Raw genomic sequence first — 15,090 nt, 5'->3', positions numbered from 1 at the left:
GACCTGGTTTTAAGAGACGCCCCTTGCCTCTTTCAGACCGCAGGACGCCGCTGGGCCTGAGCTGACGCTGCCCGCGAGCATCGAATTCAGGGAAAGTGGTGAGTCATTCCAGATCCCGTTGGAAGGGAGCAATTGCTTGTCCCCTGTGCTCTGATTTTCATGGGCTTTGTGTTCTTTCTCCCGTTTCTTCTGTTTCGAAATCTTCCCACAGCTGAAGACTCGTTCTTATCCGCCATCATCAATTACACGAATAGCTCGACGGTGCATTTTAAGTTGTCGCCTACGTACGTGCTGTACATGGCGTGTCGGCACGTGCTGTCCAGCCAGTACCGCCCGGACGTCAGCCCCGCCGAGCGCACGCACAAGGTCATCGCCATCGTCAACAAGATGGTGAGCATGATGGACGGCGTCATCCAGGTGAGCGCCCCCTGCTGGCGGCTGGGGCTTCGGGGAGGCCCCTCCCGAGGGCCGCGTTTGGGTGCACGCGTGACCTCTGCTGAAACCGAAGCTGGGTGAGGCTGTTGAAGGTTGCAGGACTTTCAAAGTTGAAAGGAGGAAAACGTCTCTGTTTCTTTCCTTCGGAATTTTAAGGGCAGACAGACTGGGTCCACGGTCACTTGGTGGTCATGAGGAAGACCTTTCAAATTACAGCAGTTTTTAGACGACATTGAGAATTTAAAAGTAAGAATTTATTGAGGTGAAACTCCCGTAACGCAAAAGTAACCATTTTGAAGTGGCCGGTCGGCTGGTGTGTGCTGCGTTCGCATTGTTGTACAGCCACCACCTGCGCCAGGTTCTAAGCCCGTCCCATCCTTCAGACAAAGCCCCTCACCCGTTAGCCGTCGCTCACCGTTTCCTGCCCACCAGCTCCCGACAGCCACCTTCTTAAAAACTTTCCACTGGCTCCGAGAAGGGACTTGTTCTTCTATAATGAGCCTACGAGGGTGTTGGTGGCTGTTATGTGGATTTGCGATAGTACTCGATGGACACGTAACGGACACACTGACATTTCTCACCTAACGATGAAAATCAGGTGCCAGTTCTTCCATAAATGGATTTTGACAATATCAGGAAGTAAGGACATTCCCTTAGTAGGACGGTGTACTTCCTTTTGTGCTGCTTATTTGTAGTTGATAAGATTTGCCCAACAGTTTCCCAAACTTATAGATAACTTGGAGATTTAATCTTTCAGGTCCTTGAAAGTAAGTTCAAAGAATTTTTTAAAAAGTTTTCCTGGAGTTTCTGCTGTAGTGCACTGGGTTAAGAACCTGACTGCAGCAGGTTGGGTCACTTCAGAGGTATGGGTTTGATCCCTGGCCTGGTGCAGTGGGTTAAAGGATCCAGCGCAGGTTGCAGCTGTGGCTCGGATTCCATCCCTTCCTGGCCCGGCAGCTTCCGCCGCGGGTGTGGCCCCATTTAAAAATCAAAAAGCTTTCCTGAATCAGCCGTCAGCGCGGTTTATTAGTCCTCCATGGAATTCTGGTCGAAGTGTTAAAAGCCCACGAGTCCTGTCTGCAGAGTTTGAAGCAAACCAGTCTTAATTCCTTCAGAACTGTTTAAAAAGACCACAAATTTTCAAGAAATGTCTCTTTTGTGTTTGAGTGGTTAGCGTATGAATTTAAGGGATCAGGGTTCTTTTACCCAAGTTAGGAAGTAGACCAAAAGGAAAGTCGTTTTATTTAAAACCGTTTTGTTCCCCTTACTGTTTTATGGACCAGTGTGGATTTTCCTTTCACTCGTCATACAGAGCCATTGTCTGTATTTCATCACACTTGGGTTTCACGTTGGGAAACGCCGCCATCGAACTCCTGGGTTTTTTCCTAAACTTCAATCACATTTTTTGTTTTTTTATTTTTATTTTTTTATCACACCTGTATCAAACTACTGTTTTGACCCACCCACTTTTACTGAATTAGAACCAGACAGTGAAATCGCCATTATTAGGACAAGGCTTCCAGCCTTCAGATTTAAAGTTTAGTATGTGATTGGAAGAATCGAATTTTGGGGGAAAAATATGAAATGATTAAAATTCTGTAATTTGTAAAAACCTACTTTCAAAAAACGATGTACTCCTTCCTAGTACGGGTGTACGCAGTATTTAGTACGTGTTGAAGTCCTCAGCTCTCACTGTTTCTGTTGGTCTTTGCCGTCTTCCTTACTCACGGTCCGGGGCAGTAGCGGCTCCTGGACCTTTAAGTCATCGAACACACCGTGTGGTTAAGAGACGTTGCGTCCTTTTGGTAAATCTGTTAGAGACGGTGTGTGCACGTGTCCCGCGTCACGGCTCCTCCACGGGGCGGCTCCCCACGCGTGCGGGCGCGTCGCGTCCTTAGCGGCCAGCCTTCGGCACGCGGAGCCTCCATGGCCCGGACGCCACCGCGGCGGGGCCGTGGCGCGTCTGTGCCGCGGGGACGGCGTAACTAAGTGTCGTGCCTCCGTGTCGTGCCTTCATGTTAGTGTGTGGATTTTTTTTAAACGATCGTGATTGTTGACGAGTTTCTTTCTCTCGTTCTGCTTGGTCTCCCCGCGTGTGTTTTTCTCCAGGAAGTAGACCAGGTGGCTGAGGTAGGACACCCTGCTGGGCGCGCGTCCTGGCTCTGTTGGCTTAGCTGAGTTTCTCATGCTGCTTCCATGTCAAAACACAGCACTTCAACACCTGGACTGAGCGGCTCGTAACACTCATTCAGCAGCTGAAACACGCACTACTAAACCCTTTATGGCCTGTGCGGCCTCTGTCGGCATTTCATAACTCTTGCTTCATGCACTTCATGTGGATATGAGATGACAAAAGTTCTGTTTCTCCTCTTGATTGTTTATCCGTGGTTCCTCCCCTTTGGATCTCATCTGAGGCTGCCTGGCCTGCCTTGTGGTCGGGAGACGGTGCGATAGATCAGGGCTTGATGCCGAGTTCCTTGGCGCCCCCGCCAGTGACTGCGGCTATCAGGGCAGCGGTGGTAACCATGGATACGCGTGTGTCTGCTTCACAGACTACCAGATAATGCGCCCTCCAATTCGCTGATTCCGCAAATTGTGGCTGATTTGATCCATGTGTTTCCACACAATCCCGAAGAAGGGGCGGTGGTCATTCAGTCCCACTGCTTCCTCTGGACCCAAATTCCTTTGCAAATATCTGGTATCTGTGCTGACTTCCTGGTGGAGATGGGGAGGTACTGGCCTGTCCTCAGCCGCCCTTCAAGGGCGTTCCTGCTCCCTGGCTGCCCTTGGGTGTCCCGAGGCGGCTCATGCCCGTGTGTTCTGTCTACAGAAACAGAAGAACATCGCGGGGGCGCTTGCGTTCTGGATGGCCAACGCGTCGGAACTCCTCAACTTCATCAAGCAGGACCGAGACCTCAGTCGAATCACACTGGACGCCCAGGATGTTTTGGCTCACCTGGTTCAGATGGCCTTTAAGTAAGAGCGCGTTTTCAGAGATGACGGTGTTCTATAAAGATCGAAAGCCTGTGTTTTCTGGTTAAAGTTTCGGAACTGACGTTAAAGGTTTTTATTGACCCTGATGGAAGATGGGTGTTGAGAAGCGCAAATAACTATGTGCAAAAGGTGCTGATTTAACAAATTGAATTCGCTTAGCTTTGTTTCAAGAATCCTAGAAGTAAAACTACTGTGTACATTTTTTACATGGAAATATTTCTAGGCGTTCTCGTCATGGCTCAGCAGTAACGAATCTAACTAGTATCCATGAGGACATGGGTTCGATCCCTGGCCTTGCTCAGTGGTTAGGGATCTGGCATTGCCGTGAGCTGAGGTATAAGTCACAGACTGGCTGAGATCTGGCGTTGCTGCGGCTGTGGCGGAGGCCGGCAGCTCCAGCTCCGATTCCACCCCTAGCCTGGGAACCTCCATATGCCGCGGGTGCGGCCCTGAAGAGACAGAAAAGAAAGAAAGGAAAGATTTCTCAGCAGTGCACACTGTCGCCCGTGTGATACGTGGTCTGGCAGCAGGTGTCCGGCCGAGACTAGAACTGATGGTGTGATTTCAGATACCTGGTTCACTGTCTTCAGTCAGAGCTGAACAACTACATGCCGGCCTTTCTGGACGACCCCGAGGAGAACAGTCTGCAAAGACCAAAAATAGGTGAGGGCTTTCTCTTCCTCCTTCACCGCCTCCTCCCCTTTCCCTCCCTGTCTCGCTTCCCCGTGGTGTTGGCTGCGCGTGGGAGGGAGGTATCTTAGAAGCAAACGGGATAAACTCTTGGACTTGGCCCCTCCCTGTTCTGCTTAAGAGTAGTTCGCAGCTTGGCCGTCGCGCTGGGCTGCTTCCCCCAGGGGTCTGTGAGGGGCCTGCGCCGGCGCGGCTCTTCTCGCCTGCGTGGACCGGAGCACACAGCCTGCCCCCCGTCGGGTCGGGATCGTGGCCCCAGGGCTTGCCGGGGTGTCAGCGCGGCTGGCCTGACGCCGCGCCGTCTCTCCGCACAGAGGACGTCCTCCACACGCTCACGGGCGCCATGTCGCTGCTGCGGCGCTGCCGGGTCAACGCCGCCCTCACCATCCAGCTCTTCTCCCAGCTCTTCCACTTCATCAACATGTGGCTGTTCAACAGGCTGCTGACCGACCCCGAGTCGGGCCTGTGCTCCCACTACTGGGGCGCCATCGTCCGCCAGCAGCTGGGCCACGTGGAGGCCTGGGCGGAGAAGCAGGGCCTGGAGCTGGCTGCCGACTGCCACCTCAGCAGGGTCGTGCAGGTGGGTGGCCGTGGCCCGTGGGTGCGGGTGGGCATGCCTCCGATCCTGCCCGGGTGAGAACTCGGGCTCCGCGGGACTTGGGCCTGGGGCTTTTCCTCTGTGGTTTGTGGTTTGCCCGCCTGGGTGGCTGTAACCACGCCTGGCAGCGCAGACCTGTTGTCTCAGGTCTGAGGCCGGAAGTCTGACCCAGGGCAGGGCAGCTGGGCTCCCGGGGGCTGTCCTGGGCCCTGGCGGTGGCTGCCAGCCTTTGGGGTCCCTGGGCCCGTGGGCCCGCCTGCTGGCTCTGCACACTCTGTGTCCAGCAAGGTGGCCAGGCCCGCTGACCTCCCTGGACTTCATTCCTTCCATCCAGATCCCTCCCCCAAATAAGGTGCCCTTCTGGGTCACTCAGGGTCAGGACCTGAGCACGCGCATCCAGGAGGACGAGGTGCAGCGTGTGTGGTCCTCAGGAGAGGGGACCCTTCAAGGGTTTTAAATTGAGATCGTAGGGTGTGTTTCCTAAAGCTCCGCACTGACAGGCAAGTTCCCATTCGAAAATGGGCTCCGTGGGCTACGGGTCTGGCACGGTCACGGCAGCAGCTCCGGTGGCTGCTGTGGTGAGGGTTCCGTCCCTGAGCCGGGAGCTCCCACATGGGGCAGGCCCAGCCAAAGAAGAAGAACGATTGGCTCCTTACGAGCCCAAAGCCAGGTAACCACCGAGCCAGACCCTGCAGCAGATGGAGCGGTGAGGAGAAGGGGTCTGAGCTCGCCGCTCCGGGAAGCCGTGGTGACACAGAGCAGGAGGCAGCGACAGGGCAGCAGAGCAGCCGCCGCCCGCAGGCTTCCCGCCCTGCCAGCGTCTTAGATTTTCAGAGGCTGGCAGCTGGCACCTGCAGCCTCCCAGCCGGGAGGGTTTATTATTGTTACAGTGTATAATTTTGTGCTTTTTCCTCAGTCTCTTAGAGGGAGTTGGTATGAAAGAGGTTTCTGCCCTCTGATGGAATCAGCTACTTATGACAGAGTCATTTCGGTGACTTTATTCAGACCCCTGTAACGAGTCATCTGCGTGGTTAGGAAAATGTTTAACATTTCCATGAGGTTTAAGTGCTTTATGAAGGTACATGTGTATTTCAGTTAAATCAAGAGATGGTCTGAAAGCCTTTCTTTACGAGGCCGATGGGGCTTCGGGTTCAGTTTGACGCGTAGTTGATGTTAGCCGACCTGTGTTTCCTCGAAAACGTCCTGCCTTTCACCCTCCAATCAGCGGGTAGTTCCAGTGTCACAGGCCTCCGCTACAGCGGCGTATTTATGTGCGTCCTGCTGTCGCTTCCTCCCTGGCCCAGGCGACCACCCTGCTCACGATGGACAAGTACGCCCCGGAGGACGCGGCCGGCATCAACAGCACCTGCTTCAAGCTGAACTCGCTGCAGCTGCAGGCCTTGCTGCACAACTACCACTGTGCGCCCGACGAGCCCCTGGTCCCGCCGGTGCGTGGGCGGGGGGGGAAGGGGGGAGGAGGGGAGGGGGTGAGAGGCGGGAGGAGGGGGAGGAGGAGGGGAGGGGGAAGAGGCGGGAGGAGGGGGAGGAGAGAGAGGTCAGAGGGTCGACGTAACCCTCTCCCAGGGCGCTCCTGCTGGTGGTGGGTGTGTGAGTTCGCCTCGGGTGCAGGGAGGGACTAATAAGCGTTAGGCAGGGGTTTAATTCCGGGAGCCGGGTTCCCAGGGAACACTGGGGAGGGTGGCCTTAGGAAGCTGCGCTGACACTGAGCTCGTGGGTCCAGCGCTGTGACGAGGAGTCTAAGGCATGCAGGCTGCTGCCACAGCCGAGGGCGGCTCCCTGCATCGCCGGGGCCACACGTCCCGGGCCGCCACCAGGCCTGCGCAGGGGATCTGAAAAGCCCGATTCCCCCCCGCCAGAGCTAAGTCTGGCGTGTGGGGGCTCCTCCGGAAGAGCAGGGCGAGAGGCGCGGCCAGACCCCTGCTGCTGCTCTCCGGCTCTCAGAGTGCCCAGCTCCCCGCTCCCGCAGTGCCATGCCGGGGTCCTGGGAACCCCACGGGGTGCAGCCGGATTGGGTTGATCTCCCGGTTGCGTTTATGCCGACGAAAGGTGTGTGCCAGGTGGCCAAAGCCCAGCAGGCACTTGGCCCCCAGCAGGACAGCCTGTGACCTGAGCACGATGTGAAAGGAGCACGACCCGGCCGGGGAAGGCGGGCGCTGTGGCCGCACGGCGGCTCAGGACCCAGGGCTTTGGCGCCCGGGCAGCCGAGGCTGGGGAGGGCCAGATGGAGGACGGGGCCACGCGGCAGCTGGGATCGGGGGCTGTCCTGCACGGCTGCCGTCTGCTAGTAGAACGTTCTTAAACAAACAGTGCCCTCCCTGCAGAAGTAACCCCTGCAGAAGCTGGGGGTGGATGTGTTTATCCCGATTGTTTAACGTGGTGGGGGCTTTTCCTGCGTCATGTAGCCGGAAAATGAGGTTATTAACACCTGGACGTGAGGGAATTGTGCCAGGAAAACTGGATTCCTTTTGAAAAGGAATTGAACAGTTTCTTTCTTTTTAAAAAGTACCTATTTTTTAAAATTAATATTTTAGCTCGTGTATTAGGTGTATGTACCTGGCTAACGTTTTGCTTTATTTTGTATAATTTTTTTTAAATTTTTTATTGTTATTTCCCCAGTACAATTTTTTTTTCTGCTGTACGGCATGGGGACCCAGTTACACGTACATGTACACATTCTGTTTTCACACATTGTCATGCTCCATCACAAGTGACCAGACAGTTCCCAGTGCTGCACAGCAGGATCTCATTGCTCATCCATCCCAAAGGCAAGAGTCTGCATCCGTTAACCCCAAGCTCCCATCCCTCCCACTCCCTCCCCCTCCCGCTTGGCAACCATGAGTCTCTTCTCCAAGTCCGTGATTTTCTTTTCTGTGGAAAGGTTCATTTGGGCCGTATGTTAGACTCCAGATGGAAGTGAGATCAGATGGTATTTGCCCTTCTGACTTCACTTAACATGAGAGCCTCTAGTTCCATCCATGCTGCTGCAAATGGCATTGTTGTGTTCTTTTTATGGCTGAGCAGGATTCCATTCTGCCTGTGTACCACATCTTCTGAATCCATGCTTCTGTCATGGACTTTTGGCTTGTTTCCACGTTTTGCTTTACAAACAGGTTTTGAATTAGTGATGCCCTTGCTCCCCCTCCTTAGCCTTGCGTGGGGGCACAGCCACGACCCGGCCGGGGAAGACCTGGTGAGACGTTCTTCCTCACTAGTGGCCAGCTGCACTGGCCGCTCGGCACCGCTGTAACCTGCCCTTGTCTCCGGCCAGGATCTGATAGAAAGCGTGGTGGCCGTGGCTGAAAACACGGCGGACGAGCTGGCGCGCAGCGACGGCAGGGAGGTGCGGCTGGAGGAGGACCCTGACCTGCAGCTGCCCTTCCTGCTGCCGGAGGACGGCTACTCGTGTGACGTCGTCAGAAACATCCCCAACGGCTTGCAGGAGTTTTTGGATCCTTTGTGCCAGAGAGGTGAGCGTCCTCTGCCGCCACCGAGGTCTGGACCGTGGCGTGCGTCGGCGTGAGCAGCTTGTTGCTGGTGTGTCTGGGCGCAGCCCACACGGGAGCTTCTGGGAGAGAGGTGTCTGGTCACAGTCGTCCGGGCCCCGGGGTCATGGCGTGCTGGGCCTCCCGAGATTGCTGCTCTGCTCCCTGGCTCATGGCCCCGGGTCCACCTGGGCAGGGGGGGGGGGTCAGGGCTTGAGGCCCCCGCCTCCGTGTTCTGCCACCTGGTACCTGCACCTTGAACTCTAAGTTTGTGAGACCTCACCTTTCTGCACCGTCTGGCAAAAAGACCGTCACCGCCAGCGCAGAGCTGCTCAGAGCAGCCGGGAACCAGGCCCCCACCTCTCACCTGTAAGGTGAGCGTGAGGAAGGAACCGGCTCCCGTGCGGCTTTCAGCCCTGCAGCCTGGGCAGAGTCAGCCAGGGTGAGGGTGTCAGGCTTGCACACGCGTGTGCTGACATTCTTGACACCAGTGCACCTCTTCTGCCCCGTTTTCACTGTCCTCTTTGTCCTTCTGGTTGATGCACCTTGATGAAGACACGGCCACTACGCCAAGGTGACTGTCGCAGGGCATCCGCTCACGTGCATTTTCCGGTGCAGACACCGTAGCACACGGTGTTGGACTGTGGTCTGTTGGGTGTGTGGTAGCACCCTGCCTGCACAGACCAGTGTAAACACCTTCGTTAGAAATACTTTATTACTGGAATCTGCTCACCATCACCTGTGCCTTCGAAGTCTCAGTCAGCGGGGATCACAGGGCACCGTAGCCCTGCTGCAGTCACGAAGGAGCTTGGCACAGATGGCAGGGAGCTGAGGCAGGCGCGGTCTGACACAGAGACACCAAGCGGGAGGCGCTTTGAGAAGAATGGCAGCTGTCGACTTGCTTCGTGCAGAGCTGCCGCAAAGCCTCCGTTTCTAAAGCTCGGTCTTTTTGCCAGACGGTGCAGAAAGGTGAGGTCTCCCGTAGCCGGTTACACCCGAAGCCTGGGCTTTAGAGCTAGACCAGATTTCAGTTCCAGGGGGCTGCTTTTTTGTAATGTGGAACTCGGTTGAGTAGAAAAATTGACCAGAAGTTTAAGAGCTAAGTTAAGCAAACAAAATAATAGTAAAAACTTAAGACCCACAGATAGATAAATACGTATAAATTTATGCAAACGTGCTGGTTCCCTTCGGAGACTGTCTCCCTCACCGTGGTGGGCGTTTACGTCTTCAAAGGGTTGATTTTGCTTAAAAGAATTCATTTCGACAAGGCCGCGGACGGCTGGTAAGGAAACGCGCTGCCCACCAGCCAGCACGCGGTCTGAGGCCGTCCCGGGCACGCCGCCCCGTGCTCTCCACTCGCCCTGTCCCCCGTCCCCCAGGAAGCGCCCATGGGGCCCTGGGAGTCCCGCACCAGGAGGGCGTGTTGGGGGCCCTCACACGCCGTGCCCTCCTGCCCTGCACGTCGCCTACCGGCTAGTGTCCACCAACCCGTGGAGCGCAGCCTCTCCTGCCAGTCTTGGTGCCCCCTCTGGACCCGCAGGCCACATGTGTCCTCAGTGCTGGCCTCTCCCGTGCACCCTGCTGTCACCCTGTCCACCTCCGGTCCCTCCCGGCAGCTGTCACCACTGCTTGGTTCCTGCCATCCCGGTTGGGCACCTCCCCCCGTGACTTCGCTTGGGTGGTATTTTGTGACAGCGCCTGAACCACGCTTGCGCCCCCGGCCCCTGTCAGAGTCTGAGTCCTAGGGACAGGCCACGCGGTGCTCCTTCTCCCTGAGTCTCCTCGGTGCTGGCCCCGTGCCGGGTTTGCGGTAGGGCCGTGGGGCTGTTTGCCAGCCGGGAGCAGCGAGGGCTGGCCCTGAGGAGGAGGCGTCTCCCTGACCCCGCTCGGGCTCCTGAGCGATTCACTGAGGACGGACGTGGTGGGCCATCGCCGTCTTGGCATCACCTCTTGTTTCGTACGCCTCAGGTGGTAAACGTGCCGGGTACAAAGGTGCCTTTACGGGACTTACAAAGAATCGGAAGCTTTCTTCGATGACAGCAGCGTTTTTATTCTTCACGCTCAATTCCTCGTAAGCCGAATAAAGAGCTAGGGTGTGCTGTCAACTTGCACTCCCTGCGTTTCCTCGCACAGCACCGTCCTGGGAGAGAGGCCCCGGGACCAGCACGGGCTGGCACTGATCCGGGGCGCGTTCCTTAAGCCCAGGAACCAAGGCATCACTTGACCATGGTCCAGACGGCGCGGCAACGGCCATCGCACAGATGAGAGGATAGGTTACAACTGTTGATGTTTCAGAACCAGGACAACTGTGAATCCCTACAGCAGGGAAAGAGAAGTAAATTGTAGACAGTGTTCCAGCGAATAGATGGAAACAGTGAGGTTTTTTTTAAAGGACTAAAACTAAAATTAATTTGTACCTTTATTTTAACTGAGTGTGTGTGTGCGTATATATATAGTATATAGTAATATATATATATATTTTTGGCTGTTCTGTGGCATATGGAGTTCCTGGCCAGGGATCAGATTCGAGCCAGTTGCGACCTACGCCGCAGCTGTGGCAATGCCAGTCCTTCACCCCACTGTGCCGGGCCAGGGATGGAACCTGCATCCTGGAGCTACGGAGACACCGCCAGTCCCTCTGCGCCATGTGGGAACTCCCTGCGTATACCTGTAACATCTTCGTTTCCCCTCTGCCACAGCCAACCGCATAAATGTCCAAAAGTCACAGCCACAGTTACCCTTGCTGGTGGAGACTGGCACGGATGGGAGTAGCAGCCGGTGCCCGCTAGGACCCACCCCCAGTCCCCGGGTCGTGGGGACGAGGGGTGTCTGGCACGCAGCACGCTCCTCCTCCCTGTCCCTGCTGCTGGTAAGACCACTCTGGAGAAATCAGGAGTTGAGCAGGGCCACTGTGATAGGACTTTGTCACAGAATTTTGAGAAAACGAAGACCTCTTCGGTGGAGGAGTGACACAGGCTGAGTTTTGTGAAGATGTCACTTGTCCCTGATAAAAATATCACAGGTAGTTAAAGCGTTATAAAATGATTCTGAGTCTGTTTGGAGGAATCCTGAGCGCGTGCGACTCGTAAGGAGACGTGGGCAGAGTGACGGGCTCCTCGCCAGCCTCGCTGCCCAGCCCGCGCGCCTCCCCCGGCTCTGCAGGCCCGGCTTTCCTTCCCTCTGGGTGGAGCCTCGCCGCCGCTGGGGCGCTTGCTCAGCAGACGGGGCGGCTCTGCCGTTCCTCCCGACGTGCGGGAGAAGCCCTTTGGCGCGAAGAGGAGGGAACCAGGTTCACGTTGCTTGGAGCGGAGATCCCGCGGGGCCAGAGCAGATGTGGGCCTTCGGAGTCTGGGACTCCGTTTTCAGAGGGAGAGAAAGAGCCCACGCGCTCCCCCGCCTCCCGAGCCGAAGCCCGCCGTCTGACGCGGGCTTGTCTCCTCCCCAGGGTTTTGCAGGCTGACGCCCCAGCCGCGCTCTCCGGGTTCCTGGACGATACATTTTGAAGGTGCGGAGTACGAGAGCCGCCTCGCACGGGAGAGCACGGAGCTGGTGAGTGCGGGGACAGGCGCCTCGAATCCTGGCCATTCGCAGAGATTTTTCTATGTTCAGGCCTTGTCTGGACAGTTTCGCTTATACGCGTTTGAAAATACGTTCATACGGTAACCTTGGGGAGTTTTCCCAAGAAAATTTTTCTTCGGTAAAAGACATCTTCTTTGTTCTAGTCAGTTCTACCGTATCTTAAACATGTATCAGATCATCGACTCATACTCTGCATCCTGTTGAACGGGTATTCAGTAGCCTCGTAGGTTCTAAGGAGAATTTGCCTTGCTTCCCCCAGACAGCTGTAAACAAGAAAGGGCCTGATCAGGGGCCTGCAGCGTGGACGCCAGCATGTCCGTCCAGAAAGACTCAAGGCAAATCTTTGGTTTCATTTACCTTAAATAAAATTGCAGTTTTTGTCTCTTAAGCCATTAAGGGTTCAGTGGAGCCAGGTGAATGAGACGACACGTTTGGAAAGGTTCCTGCTGAGGGCCAGGGTCTTCCCTGTGGGTGAACATGGCTCTTCAGTCACCTGTCCCCTCTCCCCTGGCCCCAGAAGGCCTGTCCTAGAGCGGTGTGCCTGGACCGAGACTGGGAGAGTCTCATCTGTGAAAACCAGCCCCAAGTCTTCTAAGGCTTGGGAGCTCCCGTGGTACATTCTAGTTAGCAATCAGTAGTCAGCGTCAGTCCAGACCAGATGCCTATTCCTGCTTTTCTGAGAAAACGTGGATCACGGGCGGTGGCAGGAGCTCCTGGAGCAGATGGCACGATGCATGTTTTGTACGTTGACTTCCCAGGAATTGTGTTTGCTTGGTAGGAGCTTTAGATGTGAGCAGGTGTCCTGTCCGCCCCAGAACGGAAGTAGCGATGGTCGCCGTCACCCAGATAGATGGCCCCGCTGGACACTGATGCAGCGAGTGTGCCGCTCCTACCCGCCATCGACCTTGCCAGCTGCTGTTTGTCAGACCCCGAGCAACAGCAGCCATTTCTAATTCCCAGATTTTATAGAAAGAGAAGGCCCTGGATGGAATCAGGTTTTTTTCACCTTTCTCATTTATTCTTGGATCACCTAGGAGAATTCAGGTCTCGATGTTTTAAAAAATTTTGTCACCTAATCTTTTTTTTGTCTTTTTTTTTTTGTCTTTTTGCCTTTTCTAGGGCTGCACCTGTGGCATATGGAGGCTCCCAGGCTAGGAGTCGAATCGGAGCTATAGCGGCCGGCCTACGCCAGAGCCACAACGATGCGGGATCTGAGCCGCATCTGCAACCTACACCACAGCTCATGGCAACACCAGCTCCTCAACCCACTGAGCGAGGCCAGGGATCGAACCCGCAACCTCATGGTTCCTAGTCGGATTCGTTAACCACCGAGCCACGACGGGAACTCTTGTCACCTCATCTTACTGATTTCCCTTAAAATATTCTCATACAGGCTTTGGTTCTAAATTCACAAGCCATGTGTATAGTTACTGCTTCTTGGCAATGTGCCTTCATACCTGTGTATTGAGTTAATTAAATCCTCCCTCGTGTGTTTGCTCAGGCAGTTTCTTCTTTCATTTTGTGAACTCTTTCACACGAGGTGCGACCCGTGTCTAACATGTGGCTTCAGTGGATAACAGCTCTTTGTCATCTGTTGGTGGGTCTGTTCGAGAACTGGCCTGTCTCCTTGGGCAGCAGCTCAGTCCGTCACTTCAGTATTACCCGGCCGCGGGCTTGACGGGGCAGCAGTGCACTGCTTTGAGTGCCTCTGCTGCATTTTCACTGCCGAATCTTCCCAACAGTCCAAGATGTTAGATCACCTTTGTTGTAACTGTTTTTTGCTCTCCTCTCCATAGACAGTGTAAAATAAGGTTAAAGTTCCTCTTTAAAAAAACCCCTATTGGGGAGCTTCCCTTTGTGGGTGGAGCAGCAGAAACAAACCCAACTAGGATCCATGAGGATGCCGATTCGATCCCTGGCCTGGCTTAGTGGGTTGGGGATCCGGCACTGCCTGAGCTGTGGTGTAGGACATGGCTTGGATCCTGCGTTGCTCTGGCTGTGGTGTAGGCCGGCAGCTATAGCTCCAATCTGACCCCTAGCTGGGGAACCTCCTTATGCTGGGAGTGTGGCCCTAAAAAGCAAAAGAAAAAAAAACAAAAACCCAAATGCACCTATTAATTTGTTTTGAAAGGTAACAACAGTAGCATTTTAATTTTGTTTTATGATCAGATTTTTCTAACACTGCAGTGATGCATGTTGAGTTTTATAAGTCAAGTTCTGTAAATAATGCTCATTAAGTCGCATTTATGCTGCTTTGTCTCGAAGGCCCTGGAGGCGAGCGCCTTGGTAGCTCTCTCGCAGGTGCTGCGTGAAGAGTGCCCAGTGGTGCTCGGGCTGCCCCCCAGCCTTGCCCGGCGCTCCCCCCCCACCACCTGCAGGGGCGCGAGTGGCCGTGGGGAAGCCCTTGCCCTTCAGCCACTCAGTGAATCTTTGTTTTCGTCCTTTAGGCTCAGCCTCTGAGGAAAGAACCCGAAGTCATCACTGTGACCCTGAAGAAGCAGAACGGGATGGGCCTCAGCATCGTCGCAGCGAAGGTAGGAGAGCAGGCGCCGAGAGCTGCCGGGCCTCTCTCCGTGCCCGAGGCAGCCGCCCGCGTCAGGCCCCTGCTCTGCGCTGGAGGGGGCGGGGTGCACATCGATGGGGGGCTCTGACCTCATCCCCAGGGGGCGCCCATCCCATCCCAGGGCTCCTTCCAGGAGGGGCAGACAGCAGGCGGGCACTGTGCACGCAGGGGCTGGGGAACTGAGGGAAGAGGGGCTCCGGTAATTTTAAAGCCTGGATTGACAGTTTGAGGAGTTTGCACCCCAGAGAAATGAGAGGGTTGGGAGCAAAGAAGGGGCAGGATGAAGTGAGGACTTTGGGAAGCTGTGGCGGGGAGTGGGCAAGCAGGGACTGAAGGCCTGGACAGCCGGTGGCCTTGGGGCGGGACCAGCGGGAGGGAGGGGCCAGGCTTTCAGCCTGGGGATGGCAGGTGGGGTCTGAAGTGCCAGGTCACGTGGGCTCAGCCGAGCTGGGGCAGGGTCTGTCCAGCCCAGCGCAGAGTCCAGAGTTCACGCTGACTCCTCCTGACCCGGGTCTTGCTCGGGGCCTTTCCAGCTGTTGTGAGCCGACTAGCAGCTCTAGACGGTTCCCTCTTGGCTCACCAACTGAACCAGACGCCCGTTTTCTGGAAAGAATTCTCAGGGTAAAAATTACTCTGTCACACTGCAGCCCGCCAGAGCATCTAACCGCTGTGTCTTCCATGGCTGTGGGTAAAAGGCGCTTGTCTCACTGGAGATTTGAAGTCATCGG

At 55.5% G+C, this 15,090-nt stretch overlaps 1 protein-coding gene across 17 annotated transcripts in view; it reads left to right on the top strand.

Annotated features, from left to right (window-relative positions):
- Positions 1 to 15,090, top strand: part of AFDN (afadin, adherens junction formation factor) — a 128,824-nt gene that overhangs the window by 84,056 nt on the left and 29,678 nt on the right. For 10 of the 17 annotated variants that reach the window (XM_021085787.1, XM_021085833.1, XM_021085776.1 and 7 more), the window contains 10 exons: positions 37 to 98; positions 212 to 417; positions 2,545 to 2,565; positions 3,266 to 3,411; positions 3,998 to 4,092; positions 4,434 to 4,699; positions 6,022 to 6,165; positions 8,007 to 8,205; positions 11,666 to 11,769; positions 14,247 to 14,333. In XM_021085787.1, the coding sequence (XP_020941446.1) occupies positions 37 to 98; positions 212 to 417; positions 2,545 to 2,565; positions 3,266 to 3,411; positions 3,998 to 4,092; positions 4,434 to 4,699; positions 6,022 to 6,165; positions 8,007 to 8,205; positions 11,666 to 11,769; positions 14,247 to 14,333 (1,330 nt within the window). The remainder of the gene's footprint in view (positions 1 to 36; positions 99 to 211; positions 418 to 2,544; positions 2,566 to 3,265; positions 3,412 to 3,997; positions 4,093 to 4,433; positions 4,700 to 6,021; positions 6,166 to 8,006; positions 8,206 to 11,665; positions 11,770 to 14,246; positions 14,334 to 15,090) is intronic. The other 7 variants (XM_021085839.1, XM_013984302.2, XM_021085815.1 and 4 more) reach the window with 1 other exon arrangement.

Source organism: Sus scrofa, chromosome 1, assembly GCF_000003025.6.
Source record: "Sus scrofa isolate TJ Tabasco breed Duroc chromosome 1, Sscrofa11.1, whole genome shotgun sequence".
NCBI lineage: Eukaryota > Metazoa > Chordata > Mammalia > Artiodactyla > Suidae > Sus > Sus scrofa.
Note: the sequence above shows the minus strand (reverse complement) of the source record. Positions and strands in the feature narration are given on the sequence as shown.